This window comes from Gloeophyllum trabeum (genome assembly GCF_000344685.1).
Source record: "Gloeophyllum trabeum ATCC 11539 unplaced genomic scaffold GLOTRscaffold_00004, whole genome shotgun sequence".
NCBI lineage: Eukaryota > Fungi > Basidiomycota > Agaricomycetes > Gloeophyllales > Gloeophyllaceae > Gloeophyllum > Gloeophyllum trabeum.
The window spans coordinates 308,527-325,866 of record NW_006920413.1 but is presented as its reverse complement, the minus strand read 5'-3'; the positions used below and the strand labels follow the sequence as shown (position 1 = coordinate 325,866).

Genomic DNA, 17,340 nt, shown 5'->3' with positions numbered 1-17,340 from the left:
GTCATCACGCAAGACATGCTTGCGGCCGAGACGAAGACAAAGTGGATGTCGCCAAGCTCGATGACATAGAACTCTACCGCTAATCCGACCCACACTCTACTTGGTAATGTAGATTCTGCTGTGATTGATACAAGTATACGCAATAGCTACCCATATTTGCGCTGAAAGAACTGCATTACATGGTCGCGAAACCATACTAGAGTGGAGTACTTGTAGTATACGGTCCAGGGCTCTATAGAACCCTTTCGCATGAACACAAGAGATGCCAAAAAGTGCTACGACTAAGGTAAATGCCCAGCAATCGCTGCTAACGTATGATGAAAGGTCCGAGGTCGAAGTAACATTAGTTGAATTAATGGGGGTGAGCAGGAACGAGATCGGAGAAACCCAATCCTGCTACGACTCGGCCAAGGGGCAAACAAGACTCCAAAGTATGGGAAAGGTGAAAGAGTTCCTTTGTAATACATTTGTTTGATGTCGCGGAGGTTTGGGGTATGGTAGGTATAAGCTAGAAAGAATATGCAGCGTAGATCGTGATCTTGACAGTGATGGGGTGCGCTCGTGAACATTGAGACCGTATGGACAGGGCAGTATGCGAGGGTCGAGGTGAGCCGAAGTGTAAATCGTGATATATACAAGGAGCATGAATGAACACCGAGGAAGCAGAGCAGCCGTCTAGAGAGCAGAGAATTTCAGTTGGCGTAACCGACACGCATCTCTATTGGTGGTTCCGGATAACGCTGCTGCTCGGCGGTTGGTGTCGGCACGTCGGAGTAGGGCTTCACGGGCACCACGGTCACTTGGGCTTTCTCATTCGCATCGACCGCCGCCGTCGCCGCTGACGGGTCGCCAACACCAGCACGAGTACCCCATCCAGTCTAGGGAAATGACCGGCTTAGCATGCATGACACTGAAATTTGTAGGACATACCTCGTGTAATGTCAACAAAGCGTAGACCTTCATGATGGCGAAGTAGTATCCAAAAAGGATAAACGCGGGAACATAGATTATATCTTGAGGACGGTACCACAAATGGGGAAGCAGCTTCGCCGTTCGGGTTGCTGATAACCAGACCATGTAGCTAATCGCGATGTTCCTGGCGGGCACGACGACCGGGTCAGGGGTGGCAGGGAGATACGGAGTGAAAGGGTCCGGACTTACCACCACGGCAGATGATAACCGCCCTGCTCGACGGGGATAGTACTCTTGTACATCAGGTATGCTACCAGGACGGGGCCTACGAGGAGGGTGAAGGGGTTGAAGAGCTTGTCTACCATGGTGTAGGCGACATAGGGATGGGCCGTCCAGATATACCTTTCCATGAACAGAGATCGCAGATCCGATCGCCATGTGTTCCTTGTCCACCTAAGGACCTGCTTCAAGAACCGCCAATTGGGCTTCATGGTACTCAACAGCTCCGCCTCCTTGCAGCACTGCACGTACGTGCTCCAGCCGTGGCTGACCATCCACCGTGTCAAGAACTTGTCGTCGCCCGAGTTGAGGTGGTATTTGCCCAGCCAGTAGTCGTGCGTGAAGCCGTGGAGGAACTCGGGGTCCTTGAGGATGATCGTGCGGTACGCGGCTGTGCGCCCAGAGAGACAGGGGATGCCGCCGTCGATGTGCGTCGAAGATGCGATCTCAATGTTCCGGATGCTCAGGCGGAACGCAGCCAGGACCTCCCAGACAGTCATCTTCTCGCCCACGGGTTGCACACGCTGCGACGTGCCCACGCCGCCGACCTTCTGGTCCTCGAAGCAGGCGAGCATGTAAGGCAGCATGGTGGGCGGCCAGATCGCGTCGTCGTCCGCGAACACGATGATGTCCGTGGTGGTATGCTTGATGCCGTGCGACATCTGCAGTCGCTTGTTGGCGAAGGGCACGGTGAGGACGCGGATGCGCTCCGGGTCGACCGAGTTCGCGAGCTCTTGCAGCGGGCCCTGCATCTTCTCCTCCGTGACGATGATGATCTCCTTGGGCTTGCCCACTAGCCAGCTGTTCGCCGCCTCCTTGAACTCCTCTCCAGCGTCGATGGTCGGGACAATGATCGTGACATCTTCCGAGGCGACGTAGGTGGGATTTTCAGGTAGGGGTACAGGTCGGTAGGCCAATGCAGCTGTTAGACGAATGCAATACCAGAGATATCGGTAGAAACTGAGCCCCGCAGTCAGCCTTCCTTCCACGCGCAACTCGCAGCCTGCATGGACTCACCCAATAACCCCGAACGGCACGACTGAAAGCAGAATGGTTTAGCGAGCGCGTCGCGTAGGCTGGCGCCAATGCCATAACTCTGAATATAAATACTCACAGACCGGGAAATTGTCAGACGTCAGATACAACATCGGAAATAGCCCAGCAGCGCCTTCAGCGCCGGGAAAGGAGGGGTAATGAGCGGACTGTTGTCGACGACAGCAACGAAGGAAAGGGACAGAACGAAAGCGCCAGCGACCTTAAAGACAGCGAGCTGCAGACTGACGGCTGACAGGAAGAGAATTCGATGCCCTTCTGGATGGCGACGGGGCTTGCATACGGCCACCGACTTCGGAGTTTGAACTGAAGTCCCGGATAGATATCTTATACCCGACTTGGCTATTATCGCACGTTGCGCTGCCAGATTCGGCTCTTCTGTTCTGAATTCCAAGACAGTCGTTACGGCAGTCTTGTCAAAGGTAAGGGCAGGGAAGAGCCAGCATAGTGAGCTTTTACCGCAAATACAGCGCGGACATTCGGATAGCAGGTGCAAACCACAAACGCGTAGATCACTGAGACTCAGAGCGCCGAGGCCGCCAACTGAACTGCGGCATGACGAAGAGATCTCTACTTTCCCGACGATCGTCCCAGCCGTGACCTACCGTAACCGCGAAGGCACTTTCGGGCCCGCAGATGTATGAGGCCGGCGCACGAAATGGCACCTCTGTACTGCCAGAAATCAGCGAGACGAATGGAACACAGATTCGGATTGTCGAGTAGAGAACGGGTAGATGACACAAGAACTAACCAATTGCAAAAGGTAGATGTTATAATCTGTCCGCACATTGACAATTACAATCCGCCACAGGACAGGTCCTATGTGTCCGAGTTCCATCTCCACTGCAGAACCACTCCAACAGATGGGAAGCATGACCGCCGTGTCGACATGTCTGGCATATCACTATTGCATCGTCGATTGTGTCTAGCCATCGTTATTCTTAGCTTAGGGCCGCAGTCATAAGATCCGGAGGAACTACAACTGACCTTCGTGTTGAGAGCGGGCCATCCCCGCTTCCCGGAGGCCGTCGGGAACTATCGTAACGGTCATAAGGCATATCGAGCACCGGGGTAACGGTCGCCCGCATGAGGGACAATTGTTAGTCTGCACGGGGTTAGCATCATCTTGATCATCGAAAATACTAGTACTTAGGGACGCACCCGACCATTATACGTCGTGAACGGGTCCGAAACATCAATGGGCTTACTGCAGTAATTGCACCGTATCATAAGCTGTTTCGGAGCCCACCCGCCGGTGAGCGCAGCCATTTCCCCATCATCAACAGCTCTTTTGATAATCTCACCGCGGTCGATGTCCAGCTGGCATCGATGATGGAACAGTCGCCACCCGTCCAGCATATCCCGGTACGCTTCCAACCACCTCTCCGCACGACGGTTTTGTAGCTTGGACGGAGAGACATAGGACGACAATATAGCCGCAGTCTGAACATCCCCCGTACTGTCGACATAATTCTGCAGTATCTCCATACCGGATTTTGTAAGCCCTGTGATGACAATGCCTTCGATGTCCCCATGAGTGATAGCGCGGTCCACCGTCCTGCGCAAATACGATGACAGGGCTTTGTCGTCCAGGAACTGAAATGCGACAACCAATCGTTCTCGGAGGGGCAAGGCCTCCTCCTCGAGAACCTCGGACCAGTCTCGCAGAGTCAGCAGCGTGAGCATTGCCCTAAAGTATGGGTCTTGCAGGCGAACTATCATATGTTCTGTGTGCTCGCGGAGCTCAGCGCTTCTCGAAGAACTAGACGACGCATGAGAGGTCAGTGCGACAAGAGTACCTGTCATCATGTAATGCGTCTCGTCTGTATTCAACGTCAATATACCGCCCCAGGTAAAACGTATGTTGTCGTCGCCTCACCTTTACTCCGCATCAACACTTCCAAAGCTTTAGAGTATTGACCGGTGAATACCAGCCAGCAGGCGGCTTTCGAGTGTTTCCCTTCCTTCTCCCATCTACACCATGCTCGTAATCAACTAGCTAACAACGATCTGTTTTTGCTTACCTCCGTATCTCATTCGCAAAGTCTTCAGGCGTCAGTTGCCACCCGCACAGCTGCAGTGCAAGCTCCCTCTGCTCTGACTTTGCCGTATGCACACTTAACCGGCCGCCCGATGGCGTATCAAGTCCTCTCCCAGCGCTGAACGCCACGGGAGGATCCATTGAAGATGAAGCGTGAGGTCGGTCCTTGTGATGTTTCGACCGCGACGTTGTCCGGTGGATGGGGTGCGGATACTCCAAGCCCAACGCAGACAAATTCGAGGATGAAAGAACAGGCATGAGCGGGCTTTGCAGCGCAGACTGGAGGTCTTCTGGGGTACCCGGGGCGGTAGAGGTAGCCGGCGCCGACTCCCACACTCCTAGTAGTCCTTCATAGGAGAAGTCGAGGCCAAAATGCTTGAGGGTTTGCGAGGAAAGCGTGTCCTTTGAAACTGTGTCCATCACACTACTGTTGCCAACGTAGAAGGTAAAATTCGCTCACAGGATATCCATGCCCAAAGCTCGGACAGAGTGTTGTTTTCCACGGGATCATCCTGTGTTACTAAATGGTTGTGGTATGCCTGGATTGTTTAAACCTGCTTAGTCGCCACGCAAGTCCACCAGATGAACATGGTCCGGTACTGACGCTACTTAGCCCATAGCCCTTCAGGACTCTCCCTCTCATTATCATAGATATATCTTGCTCCACAAACCTATGCATGGTGTCCATGGCATGTTTTCTTGCTTTAGATGCACTCTTATCTCGACGGCCGAGCCGTATGGACGCCCTATCACCAGCGGCGCCAGACACAGGAAGCTCACCTGGCTTCACAGTTGCAGTGGAACGGTCAGCCGGCAAATTGACGCTGCGAGCCGCGGGACTCGGTGCGACACTGTTTTTGGGAACCTTGGGATGCACCCGTTCGCGAGACTTCGAAGACGTTGCGGATAAAGCGGGGAACCCATCTTCATCTCCTCGTCCAAAGAATGGCCGTGCAGGAGTGGCAGATTTCCTCCGTCCGTTGGCCAGGTAAGCTTGTATATCTGTATCTTCAACGTGCGGGGCAGCAAGATCGTTGGCGGAATCTACAGCCCATGGCTCCAAGTGGTTTTCCGGGGTACGAGGATCAAAGCCTGGGACTGTCCGACATGATTTGCCGCACCCAATGGCGAGGTCTCCTCGCGAACTCCATGACGTGTATTTCGGCGTGTCATGGATCGCGTAGAGTTCAAGGTCACCTTCTTTACTCACGACCATTACTTGGGACGAGAGAGGATGCGTTTGCAGGCTCGGCACAAGTGCAAAGGAGGAGAGGGTCCAGTTGAAATCCTTGGCTGAGGAGAAATTGTCAGCCCTACTATATGCTCGAATATCAGTAACAATGCTTACTCTTTCGCGTATCGGCGAGGACAATGTTGGATGGACGTCTGAGGTATTCATCCCCAGTAGTGGGACTGCCGCCAGAAGAGCTCCAGGATAGCATACTTGACGGACTGGTCCATGATAGCCTTGGCGCCCGACCAGATTGCATCGTTGGATCGCGTGTTCTCTCGGGGCTAGTTTCGATGACTTGGGCGTGCTGTAGATCCCAGAACCGGACATGCGAGGAGTTCTTTTCGAGAGTTGCTAGTCTACCCCTCCGCGTTCCAGAGAATTGCATTGTTGTGAAGGCTGCGCCAGATCTCACCCTGCCTCCATCCGCAGAAGCGTCTTTGATGGTGAAAGTCAACAGCGGTTGGGAGGAGATCCGACGAGCGTCCCAGATAGTCACGACGCCATCACCGAAGGTGCCGATGCGATTGGGGTCTGTGGGATCTGTGGCGATGCTGTGGACTTTGCTAGGTACGTTAGTGTGCGCACCAGGCACTGGGCTTCTCAAGTCGAACAGTCGTAACCAGCGATGAGATACGCCAGCTAACAGGAGGTATGCTGAGTTGGGGACGAATTCCACGGAAGATATCGAGTCGGTCGGCGCATGCTGCTGCAGTATGCGTGCGTCCACCCGACTACTATTGACTTCCGACCGAGGGAGGAAAGGCTGAGAACGCCCGTTCACCGCGTCTACATTCAAACTATTATCTGACGTTGGACCGATGTGCATCGTACTGCGCGCTGTACTGACGTCCCAAATGATAAGACTGGGATCATTTCTTACTTTTTCCAGGCCGACCGCAAGATAATTCGGTTGAACATCGCAGAAGGCAAGAGTATTGCAGGATCGCGAGTTCCGCACCGGTAGAGATACGCGGGGACCACTTGTGAGGACGTGGTTACTTGCATATCTGGTGGATTCGAGACGCATAAGATCTACGGTTCCGGTGTTAAGCCCCACCGCTACCAGGTCTTCAACCGCCGGGTCAGGAGACCATTGGAAACACTAACAGAGCAGCTGAAGGCGCATATATCGAGCAGTTGGAAGGTACGCACTCTCATAAACTGCAGATCGCTCTGTGAAGTTACATGTCTGATTTCAGATGAGTCTGGTGTACATTCATACAGCGTTATCGTTGAGCCTCCTCCGACAATGAACTTGCTTCCCGACCGAGGATCCCAGAGGATGCGCTTGTCCGTGTGCACGACCATCGCTGAGCTGCGCGAGCTTGAGGACAAGGTTAGCCCGAGTCAGTACCAGCCCCAGTATTATCTCCGAGAACCCCTTCAAAGTTTACGATGCGACGGCGGACATCGCGTCCTTGACATTGTGGGGGTAAGGTGCTAAGAGGCGCTTAGCAAGTGGTCGCGATGTCACAGCAATAGTGAAGGGTAAAGTGTGTCACATTGGGTCACGCAAGACGCGGACCGCGGACGCGCGGAGTCCCTCGCGTGTCAGACTCTCACCACCATCTCGGACACAATGGAGAATCCGCACGCTGAGCGTCAAGCTGTTCTCATTGAACGCATAACGAAAAATGCGGTAAGCGAATAACGAAAGGTAACTGTGCTATTCGACGTAACTTGTCTGCAGGATAAATGTACCGAAGTCATCGTCGAACTCAATCATTGCATTGAGGAAATACTGAGGGCGAATTCGTACGTGAAGACAGCTGCGGACCTCATCACCAAGTACCACAAGAATGTGCAATATAACCTGGAGGCGACCAAAGGGCAAGACGCGTAGAATAATGCAACAATAGTTCGCATACACGCATGAGGGCTGTGAATGAAGTGATGTGTGAGTTCTTGATGACCTCTCGTATCGCCGGAGGTTACTCAATGCATTCAGATACTTCGCTGTACAACTGGGTGTATTGTATCAACAATATGGTTGGGGTCTCACATCCTACCAACCTAACCCCGCCCCAATTTGATGAAATTCAACATATTATGACGTGTCGAATCGTTCACGAAGTCAGGAGGCTCGCGGAATAGAATGCCATGCTCCCCCTCGGGACCCATCTCAGCGATCCTCCCAGATAATTTTCTATTCGTCACCAGCTCATGCACTGCTTCTTTCAGCACTGCCGGTGGCGTCTCGAGCATATCCTTGAACAGGGCCTCATCCGCAATGTTGGATTCTACGCGGGCATTAGCGGTGCATATACTTGCATGCGGAGCAACACTTACTGATAACTGAAGGTGCTATGGCATTGATTGCAATTCCCTCCTTCTCCAGAGATGGTCCGAGGGATCGCACGAGGCCCACGACTCCGTGTTTCGACGCTGCGTATATGGGTCCGACACTGAATGGGTATATGCCCGCATTCGACGCCGTACACAGTATCGATCCTCCCCTTCCGCCTTTTCGGATATAGTGGATGGCAAGGTGCGTGGTGTAGATCACTCCGTACAGATTCACGTTTAGCGTCGTCAATGGCGGGGGAGCATCCGGGTCCTCGCGGGCCGCCAGGAACGGCTCGCGCTGCTCTGCGCTGAGACCAGCGTTCGCAACGACTATATCGATGCGGCCTTGTTCGGCAAATGCGGACTTGAATGCAGCTGCCTGAGATTCGTATTTCGAGACGTCGCACTGCTTGAAGCTGACTCGTGAGTCCGGATAGGAGGATCGGAGAGACTTTAGGGCTTCAGTCGCCATCGTCGGATTGATGTCGAGAATGGTGACCGTTGCATCTTTACTAAGGAGCATCTCGACGATGTACAGGCCGATGCCTGACGCTCCTCCTATTGACCGTAAGTAACGGATGGTCGAGCTTGAACTTCATGAACTGCTACGTACCGGTCACGATTGTATGAAGCCCTTTCAAGTCAACTCGGTCAGTCCCATTTGCAGCGCTCATCCTTTCAACGGCAGCAACTGTCCATCAATTGGTGAAGGGGAGTTCAGGCCTGCCATGGCCAGAGAGCGACGCTTTATCAGGAGTGCTTATACTATACAAGCGTATAGAGTTCTAATACTCGTCCCTTGTCAGGTGGTTCATCTGGGAGTCAGAAGGCAGGATTAGGTGCGGGCCGACGTTCGTGAGTGCCGATCGAACATATACTTTGCCTAATTTAGCTATTAGCCACTTTAACGCTGCAGTTGTTTGCTCTGGGTCATTAGTAGTGTGGTCGTCTACGCCCGGGGTGCTTTCATACAATCGTCCTCATGTCTTTCTTCCAGTCGTGCCAGCTGCACTGCTCTTCAGAAATTCTTTCCTTCCGCAGTGTCCTCTCGGCGAGCCTGCTCCTAGGAGCCATGTTATACTTGAAGTGCAATGTGTGGCTAGCGAAGGCGAGGTATCTCAACCCATCAATACTGATCCTCAGCCTTGATGAAGTTACCGCACCCGGCTTTCCTGTCGAAAGTGTCTGAAGACATATGCAACGGCAGCGAGCAATATAACCTGGGAGAGAACGGGGACCGCCATAATCAAAGTAACGCGGATTGCAAGTCCAAGCAGCAAGGCTCAGGACTTTCTAACGCCCATATGAAGGGACTGCAGGGCATGGAAGGGCAGAACGGGATACTTCCACAGCTTATCCTTTTGTCCCGACGACGTTCGAGCGTAATTCCATCACGAATAAGCTACTGCTCGTTAGCTAGAGTGCATGGCCTACACTGATAGGCATGTCATGAGACCAATGTTCGAAGCTTGACACGGGCAGAGAGGCTGGAAATGCGGAAGGCGTGATAACGTTGGCCGAAGATAGCATGATCCAGACTTAGCTCATATCCTTCCATGTATCGAAGGCTACTATGCTTGCAAGGCGCGTCCGCGGAAGTCGTGCAGCGTAGCCAAACGAAAGGCTATCAGTGTCCTTGCCTTCTTTAGCGTTCCAGCCTCTACGATGATGATCATCGCCCTGAGGCAAATTATTTGCCGTTCTTCAGGGAAGACTGACAGCGGTCGTGCGCAGAGGATGGAGGGACATTGAGTAGCGTGGGGTCAGGGGCGCAAGGAAACTCGTGCGTCGACCTCAGTGGCAGATGACGCAGTTTATAAACGCACAGCTACTTTCTTAAACCCACTCCCCCTGTTTATGGCATGTGAGCAACTGGAGCATTAAGGTAAGTAGCCTGTTCATGTGTATAAATGAGCGACGGTACCTAGGTCCATGGCCCAAGCAACGTTATACGCAAGAACGTGAGCACGAGAGTAGCGACTTCTTTGCATCTTGAGCGAGACAGCCGCAGATTAACCCTGGAAGACCCCGCTTGTCTGCCGGCAAAGTCAGATACAAAGAGCGCTGTGTCCAATGAACTTGCGGAGAACACACTCCAGAGGTTCGCCTGGAATTGTCGACAATAATACCACCAGCGGCCGATTGAATACGACGAATCCTAGACTCTTGCGGAGAAGACTGTCCATATTAGCGGAATCAAGTGTTATGCATCGGCAGCAGCGCTTCAAAATGAAACCGGTTCCTGAACATGCATGGTCTGTTGAGGATCGCAAGACGTCTGTGGCTGGGGATCGACGGCGGACCATGGAATGCAGATCGTAGATGACGGACGACAGGAGGGGGGGGGTCCAACTTGATGACACTTCAGAGACGGACCAATGTCCGACATCGATCAAGAGGAGATACTCGTGATGCACTCTTCCCCTGCCGGTGGCAGACTGTGGAACCGGCTCAAAGCCACCGGCGCCAGGCGCGCTTCGCGAGTCTTCCGCAGTTAATCGTGAGCTTATGCGCCCGATAAAGCCCCCGGTCGAAATGGACGAACTCACATAGAAGTCAAAAGGACGTCGGCCTTCGCGGACAAGTTTATACGACGTCGGATCAAAGGTAGAAGCTCAAGACTTCCGAATGAACGTGGAATCCACGAGCTGGACGTAGCGGACATCCGCGTACAGCCAAATGATGCTAGTGATACGGCATATTGTTCACAGGTTGAGGACCTGTACCTTGACTGCCTATTGTCTGCTTTGCGATGCCAACCTAAGTGCCATGTAAATGTCACATTAGGAGAGGTGATAATGTAGGTTCCTCTGGGAAAGGTGTGCTATGGATCAGCATCGATGACCCGACGGGACGAGGAGGCGCAGAGGATTTGATTTCAGGTTCAGAGCACCGGCCATAAGCTCGCTATCACGAATGGCCTCGTGTGACGTACCTGCATGTAACATGCATATAACTCGCCCAGCAGCAGCATCTCAATCCGCCGGCAGCCAAGAGTCCGAACTCAAAACATGCACGCGTGAAGTAAAGACGTACAGATTATACATTTGGCACAGACCTCACATTAATATCACGCTGGCATTTGTCTCTGGTCCCATTAAGCTCTACCATCGACTCTGCCCGGGCCTAAGAATATGAAAATATCTCAGTCCTGCAGGGGCCCACGCAGAAATAAACTAGGCACATCACCTGCGTTTACCCAGATGACCCAAATTGTCGTAAATTATCTTCTCCAGCCGGTCCCGCGTCTCCACGCACTGCGGGTCGAAGAAGGGGAACAGCTGCATGTTTACAATCGAGCCAACCCCGTTCACCGGATCTATGAAGTAGAAACTATTCGTCAGCCCCGCCCAGCCGAAAGACCCAGCCGGTCGCCCTGATTTCGTCTGGATCGCGATGTCAGTGTGTCGTGCTTAATTCCATGACTGCGTCAGCAGACATACCGGCGCCTTTGCGACGACGCAAGTCAGGAGATTCATGCCTTCCCCATCTCTCCTTGCCGTTGTTTTCGCAAACTCTGGCACGCTATTGTTCGGCAAGTCAATAATCTCGTCGTCCTTGACTTTCATTAGCGAATCGGAGGAATGAGGGCTTACTCGGAAGAGAAGAATGGCGAGGACGTCTTGTACAACGGCCTTGGCATTTTGATTCCTCGCTTAGCGAAGTCATCAGCGAAGGCCATGTCCCACGTCCCCCTGCTGAGAAGCTTGGAATCCTTCCGAAGCACGGCCTGGAGGATTTTAGCGTATCCTCGTGCATTGCCAAACAAGCATCCGCCAGCAAAATGCGCCTTTCCTGCCGGGGGATGACCATCGGTATGATATATCATGGCATTTGCCAAATCAAAACGCGCCGCAGGGTTACGGACATCTGTCTTGCCGTTCCGGACGTGGATAGGCCTGAGATGTGGCGCGATGGCCGGTGAAACGTGAAGATCAAGTTCCGAGGACTTAACGGAAAGGGGATGGAATAAAATATCATGGAACAGCTGTCGCAGGTTCCTGCCGGTGGAGCGCACCGCGAACTGTCCGAGCCAATCGGTAGAATGTCCATACCTAGATATACAGCGAATAGAGCGCATAAAAAATGTATGCATCGCGACAGTGAGCATCACTCACATGAACGTATGTCCGGGCTCGGTGACAGCCGGTATGTCGAAGTCCGATACATTGCCAGTCAGATACGAGAAGCCTTTATGGGGAACACTGCCATCGCTCGGATGATACTGGTGAAGATTGCACGATTAGTCGACAGTAGTCTCTATACCCACAAGCACGCACAAGCTCAGCGATCAGGGGATGGCTCCACCAATACGCTGCACCGGCCGTGTGCGTGAGCAGCATTCGCAGGGTAATTCGGCCTTTCTGGTCTCGTAGTTTCATGACCTTCTTCTTGTCAGGACCAATACCGTCGAAACCTTCAATTATCTTGGTGACAAGGTGGCCAGAAGACGGCCGGAATTCCGGCAGTACTTGAGCCAGCGCTTCGGGATCGTCTAGGTGACGTAGACTGAATCCATGCTTTGTGAGACCGCGCTCCAAGATGTGCAGGACGATGATAGACACAGTCAGTTTCGCGCAGCTGGCTAACCAGCCGACATGCTCTGGCTTGTATCTTTCGCCGCCCGGGGTCTTTTCGGAGGGGGCGACGGCTAGCCCCGATACGCCATCAAAAAGGATAGAATCGCTATCGAAGACCACGAGCTGAAAACCAGGGGCCACACCGTCCGCTACAGCATTATCGAGAGCTGCTTGGAGTTTCTCCGCAAGGGGCATGATGTCGCCAGAATCGCAAGGGTGCATGGGTAGAGGAATGAAGAAGCCGACTAAACCCAGTGCCTTTTATGGGAAGGAAAACGCGAATCCGTTAGCCACAGTGCATCGACGTCGTATGTCTCAGATGGATCGGTATTGTCTCAGAAGTCCATCAAACGATGTGCTCATGGGAGAAGCTTGACAGAAGCATGCGAGACGTCAGAGCCTCGATGCATTGCATACCGCAAAATATGCACCGCATGGACGATTTTTATTTGACAGAGCTAACGGAGTCCGCGAGAGGGGTCAGACATACCTTTTGATTGGCACGCATATTGCCCCACGAGTCTAACAGTTGTAGCGTATACCGCCATGGGAGGACGACCACTGAGAATAGTAGACCCATAGTGACGGGCAAGGGGTAGAGGCGGTCTGAAAATACAACGAACGTAAGATATGTTCGAGGGGAAGATGGAGTGACCTACCATAGCGCTTTGCGATGGCTAATAACTTGCGGCAATGTATCCTCACTAGACCATTCACCCGGCTGCAGGGCTTACTAGGAAAGGTCTAGCTCGCATGATCCCAGGTCGATTCTCCGCCGCTTCTAGGTGCCCTGATCCGCAGGTAATCTAGCTTACTTCTGAAGAGCTGCCAGGGCATCAGCCTTGTCAGGTTTACACGACCGTCATCTGTCTGGTCAATTTGACTCGATTAGACCATGTAGCTATACCAGCGTTGCTGCAACCGCGGAAGCAAAAGAAAGACGCCAACAGACAACCAACAGAAGCCGCACATGCTATCGTTTTCATCGCTATCACGATCGACCAGCGCAAGTTCGTCTTCGCCGCCGGGGCCAAACTGAGTAATGGCAGCAGTTGTGCCAGTTCCGTTAACATTGGAATCTCGTACTGCGGTACCATTGCCGTACGCGTCTGTTTCTGCCTCATTACAGTGGCTTATCAAGCTGGCATCGTATGTTTAGCATGGCGCCGCGGGTACATGAGGGTCAGGAACAAGGACTCATTTTGGAACTGCTGACTCTCCCACGAGCCGTCCGAAGTTCCCCGTTGGGCGGCGTTAGCTCCTGCTGGAATCCGACATGTTGTATGACGCCGTCAATAGTGTTCGCAGAAACGACTCTAGGAACATGTGGCATAGATCTCGTGTCTCTCGGAAGGACATGTCAGGTAGAACGGTTTCTACGTCGCAGAGAATGATAACTCTAGTAGGTTAACTCCCTTTGTCCGCAATGCTCGGATCATAAGGCCTTCATCAATCGTGGCTTTAGAAATACGCAGCCGGGCTAAGGAGATAGTAAGGCCCTACTCGGTTAGTACCCATAGGGTTCATCATGGTCGCAGTTGCTGATTGAACGTCACGAGACGTGGCAATGCGATGATACGCTCGTCGGGCAAGACGACGATAGACGCCACAGGACATCTAGCTGCCTGGGTCAGTATCTCCGCTAGATTTTACGCTCGCATTTCCCAAAGGACTTGTATTAGCACAGGGTACAACTCAGGGGAACCTTAACGTAAACAGTGGATAATAAGGTCAGCCACGCTGCAGGCTCCTCCAGTTCCACAAGAAATATGGAATTTCGGGCAGTTTGGTAGACGCATGACCGTCTTTTAGCCGCCAAAGTTACTACAGACGTTCTGGAGCTTGAAAGTAGAGCTTTGCATCTTCTGACTTCCCTGTCTCCCGTATTCTTCCACAGGAGTGCTCAAGCGTGGAGATTCTCTGCATTGCCCCTGCCACTTTGTGAAGCAATATTCCCTGACTGGGCTTTAAACTTGCATGCGACCATGAGGCCCCGGTATCGAAGTCAAGTTGGGTGAGTTTTGATACAGCCGACCCCATCTTTCAGCACGCACAGACGAGTCGCATGTCCTTCACAACGTATTGCTGCGTCCGCCCAAGCCAGTTATAGGCATCTTCTGTCGAGGGGTCCAGTTGCAGGCAAATATACCTTATCGATCCATCTTCCCGACCGCCACCAAGATACCAGCTGACGACTGTTTCTCCGATTAGGTATACCGGTGGTTATTCCCCGCTTGGCCATCTGTGATATGCATGTGGATCCGATGCTGATTGGTGCGGGTTTTCAGAGTCCTTGAACCCAGGCCGGTAACTATCATCAAACCTAGGAGCTGTCTCTCCCATGACAGACCGCCCATCGTGACGAGAGGCCGTTTTCGCCGGTCAGCAGCGCAACATGACAAGGGAGGACCTGTGCCTATCTATCGGACGGTTGGCCAAAGCGCTACCACGAATCCCTTTTGAGCCTCTTGTTCTTGCCTATGACCAAGACCATCTGTTTCGTGGAGCAATACTGAATTCCTTTTTGTAAAAGCGCTACAGGGTATCGAGGTCACCGCTGACCGTGAGTGGATTTCAGTACCGTTCCTCGTGGATCACAAAGTGCTCCACAGAAAGCAGTGTCTTCGTGAGTTGGATTGCATCTTCAGGTCCGAATTGCGGATTAGGCCAGTTACTACACCACTCCGTGGAAGTGCATTCTGGTCGAGGCTTGGGAGGCGGTAGCACTTCCTATGCTCTTCTGTGTGCATTTTTCTTCGACAATTGAAAATCGCTGCCAAAACCAGCAACATCTTTCCTTACGACCGTCCACCATTCTTCCCTCCCGCGCTTCTCTGGCCTATCAGGAGACCAAACTGACAAGACGCGCAGGCTTCTTTATTTTGATCTGGCTGCGGATGGGTAACTCGGACGGTTATTTTAGGTGCAGGTATGGACACACACAGAACCCTTATACCCTACCTCCTTAGTCCCGAGGCGTCAATTCCAGGTATGCAGGCTGATGCGAATACTGGTGGCAATACACATGCCTGTCTGACAGATCCGTACCTTTCCGCCTTCGCTACTACTCCTCCCGGCCCAACTCTATCTTACTCTATCGACCCATCGCGTTCTCGCAATTCGACGGTCGCTGTTGCTTCTCTTGAGTCGGGCGTGAATCCTTCCGCTTCGGGCGTCGTACCAGCGAGGCGTTCGTAATGAAGTGATGGAAGAGCTTCCGGGCTGGGTCTGTCGGTGACGGCTACAGTCGTGATTGGTTCCGTTGCAGCAGTGTTCTGCAAAAATTCATGAAACAGTCACTTGGTCGTCGGATCTTCTTGTATACCCAGCTTACCATCTCATGTTCAGCAAGGGACGCAATTTGTGAGCTGCTGGTGACGAGAGGCTTGCACCTATTGGTCGCGCCTCTCCTGGTTATCGCGGCAGGATTGTGCTTACGGGGAGTCAGCTGACATGCGCCTACAAGACCCAAATATACGACGAGCAGCGAGCCATTCACGATTATCCGAGCCTCACGCTAGCAGGATGCATTAATCAGATTCTCCTGGTAATCCGATTAGGCGGACATAGGCGCACTCTCTCGATCGAATGCTGTATCCCATACTGATATCCCACTGCGAGTGTTGGTTTGCAGTACGAACATGTCAGATTGTTTAGCACTGACGATCGCTATTGTTGGTACGCTTGCCCCTCTATTTGCTTCATGCGACTATTATAACAGCACCCTGCACCCACCAGGACCTACTGGATTCATCGGCAGCATCATCACTCCGACGTTCGTTAAGGCAGCAAAGGACGGCGAAATCGCTCAACTTCGCTTGCTCACGACCGACGTCAAGAAGCCGAAGATACAGAAGTACGTTGAAGACGGAGGAGAACAGGTAGAAGCCTTCGGTATCAACTATGATCAGCCGTCGACCCTGGAAGATGCCCTTCGTGGTGTTAATGTGCTCGTGAGCGTCATGGGCGCTGAAGGGGACTACTCGAAGAGGAAGACAGTGCTCCTGGATGCAGGTGAGTGCCACAGTACCTACGCCGTCAGAGTCGCACGATGATAACAGCTGATGCGCTTCTAGCATGTCAGTCAGGGGTGGAAGTGTACTTTCCCTCTGAGTGGTAAGTTCACAGTGCAGGACCGCCTATGCGCACAATTTTCTCATTAATTACGCTGGCAGGGGAACGAACCATAACAGGACTAAACGGTATCATCCCATATTCGAGGCAAAGAGCCACCACCATCACGACGCGGAGGCTCGTGGACTGAAGGTGGTTGCTGTATACACCGGGCTTATCATCGAGTTTTGCTTCTGCAAATGGTTTGGTATGTGGTGCGTTCACATGCACATTCCTTCATCTCATTTACCATACAGGGGTCGACTCTGCTAAGAATACTTGGGTCATACCGGGCACCGGTAATGAGCCTTGCGCAATGACTTCGTCAGCCGACTTAGGGCCCTACTCGCTAAGAGCTGTACTACTGTCCCACAATGAACCGGATAGGATGCCGTCCCAATTGGAGATTTACTCCGATAAAGGGTATGCCCATTTCACCCTACCCTAGCACGACCGTTTAGATTACTCTCCAGCACATGGAATTCATACGCAGACGCGATGGAAAAGGTGTCCGGAAACCCGATCCGACGGGAGTATCTCTCTCTTGAACAAGCGGTCAAGAACTATGACGCAGTGAAGGACACGCTGCCTCCGCACATGCTAGGCCCTTTCCTCCCGATCCTCACGGCAGAGAATGCGTTTGATCATTCGGAGGATGGTATCAAAGTGTTAAATCCTGATCATAAGTTCTTCAAGCCGAAGACTGTAGCCGAGTATGCTTTGGAGGTAAGCCTGGTATGTCGGCCGTTGGTGTGGCTGACAACCGCTTTATTTGATATCACAGGTGGATGGTAAACCATGGCTAAATTCGAGCCCTTTCGGGTGACAACACAGCGCTCGTC

The 17,340-nt window shown here is 52.6% G+C and overlaps 6 protein-coding genes across 6 annotated transcripts; 2 read left to right on the top strand and 4 right to left on the bottom strand.

Annotated features, from left to right (window-relative positions):
• Positions 1 to 112: 112 nt before the first annotated feature.
• On the bottom strand, positions 113 to 2,339 carry GLOTRDRAFT_73354 (glycosyltransferase family 2 protein; the record flags this gene model as incomplete). The annotated part of the gene is made up of 5 exons (XM_007865891.1): positions 113 to 878; positions 931 to 1,096; positions 1,162 to 2,151; positions 2,209 to 2,230; positions 2,306 to 2,339. The coding sequence occupies 5 exons, from the start codon at positions 2,337 to 2,339 to the stop codon at positions 693 to 695; spliced, it is 1,398 nt and encodes a 465-aa protein (XP_007864082.1). The 3' UTR covers positions 113 to 692.
• A 594-nt stretch (positions 2,340 to 2,933) lies between these two features.
• GLOTRDRAFT_115046 (uncharacterized protein) lies at positions 2,934 to 6,827 on the bottom strand (the record flags this gene model as incomplete). Its single annotated transcript, XM_007865890.1, has 9 exons — positions 2,934 to 3,169; positions 3,232 to 3,349; positions 3,406 to 4,067; positions 4,124 to 4,218; positions 4,269 to 4,695; positions 4,746 to 4,824; positions 4,890 to 5,578; positions 5,634 to 6,621; positions 6,672 to 6,827. 9 exons carry the CDS (start codon positions 6,825 to 6,827, stop codon positions 3,015 to 3,017), a joined length of 3,369 nt encoding a protein of 1,122 aa, XP_007864081.1. The 3' UTR covers positions 2,934 to 3,014.
• A 271-nt stretch (positions 6,828 to 7,098) lies between these two features.
• Positions 7,099 to 7,362, top strand: GLOTRDRAFT_37883 (uncharacterized protein; the record flags this gene model as incomplete). The annotated part of the gene is made up of 2 exons (XM_007865720.1): positions 7,099 to 7,158; positions 7,210 to 7,362. The coding sequence occupies 2 exons, from the start codon at positions 7,099 to 7,101 to the stop codon at positions 7,360 to 7,362; spliced, it is 213 nt and encodes a 70-aa protein (XP_007863911.1).
• A 179-nt stretch (positions 7,363 to 7,541) lies between these two features.
• On the bottom strand, positions 7,542 to 8,376 carry GLOTRDRAFT_5495 (uncharacterized protein; the record flags this gene model as incomplete). Its single annotated transcript, XM_007865655.1, has 2 exons — positions 7,542 to 7,759; positions 7,809 to 8,376. Coding segments are annotated over 2 exons (786 nt in total), but the record flags the coding sequence as incomplete, so codon positions are not given.
• A 2,614-nt stretch (positions 8,377 to 10,990) lies between these two features.
• On the bottom strand, positions 10,991 to 12,580 carry GLOTRDRAFT_137374 (beta-lactamase/transpeptidase-like protein; the record flags this gene model as incomplete). The annotated part of the gene is made up of 5 exons (XM_007865889.1): positions 10,991 to 11,191; positions 11,249 to 11,330; positions 11,402 to 11,860; positions 11,924 to 12,030; positions 12,086 to 12,580. 5 exons carry the CDS (start codon positions 12,578 to 12,580, stop codon positions 10,991 to 10,993), a joined length of 1,344 nt encoding a protein of 447 aa, XP_007864080.1.
• A 3,446-nt stretch (positions 12,581 to 16,026) lies between these two features.
• GLOTRDRAFT_137373 (uncharacterized protein) lies at positions 16,027 to 17,324 on the top strand (the record flags this gene model as incomplete). The annotated part of the gene is made up of 6 exons (XM_007865888.1): positions 16,027 to 16,399; positions 16,462 to 16,501; positions 16,561 to 16,706; positions 16,756 to 16,921; positions 16,972 to 17,224; positions 17,283 to 17,324. 6 exons carry the CDS (start codon positions 16,027 to 16,029, stop codon positions 17,322 to 17,324), a joined length of 1,020 nt encoding a protein of 339 aa, XP_007864079.1.
• Positions 17,325 to 17,340: the final 16 nt, after the last annotated feature.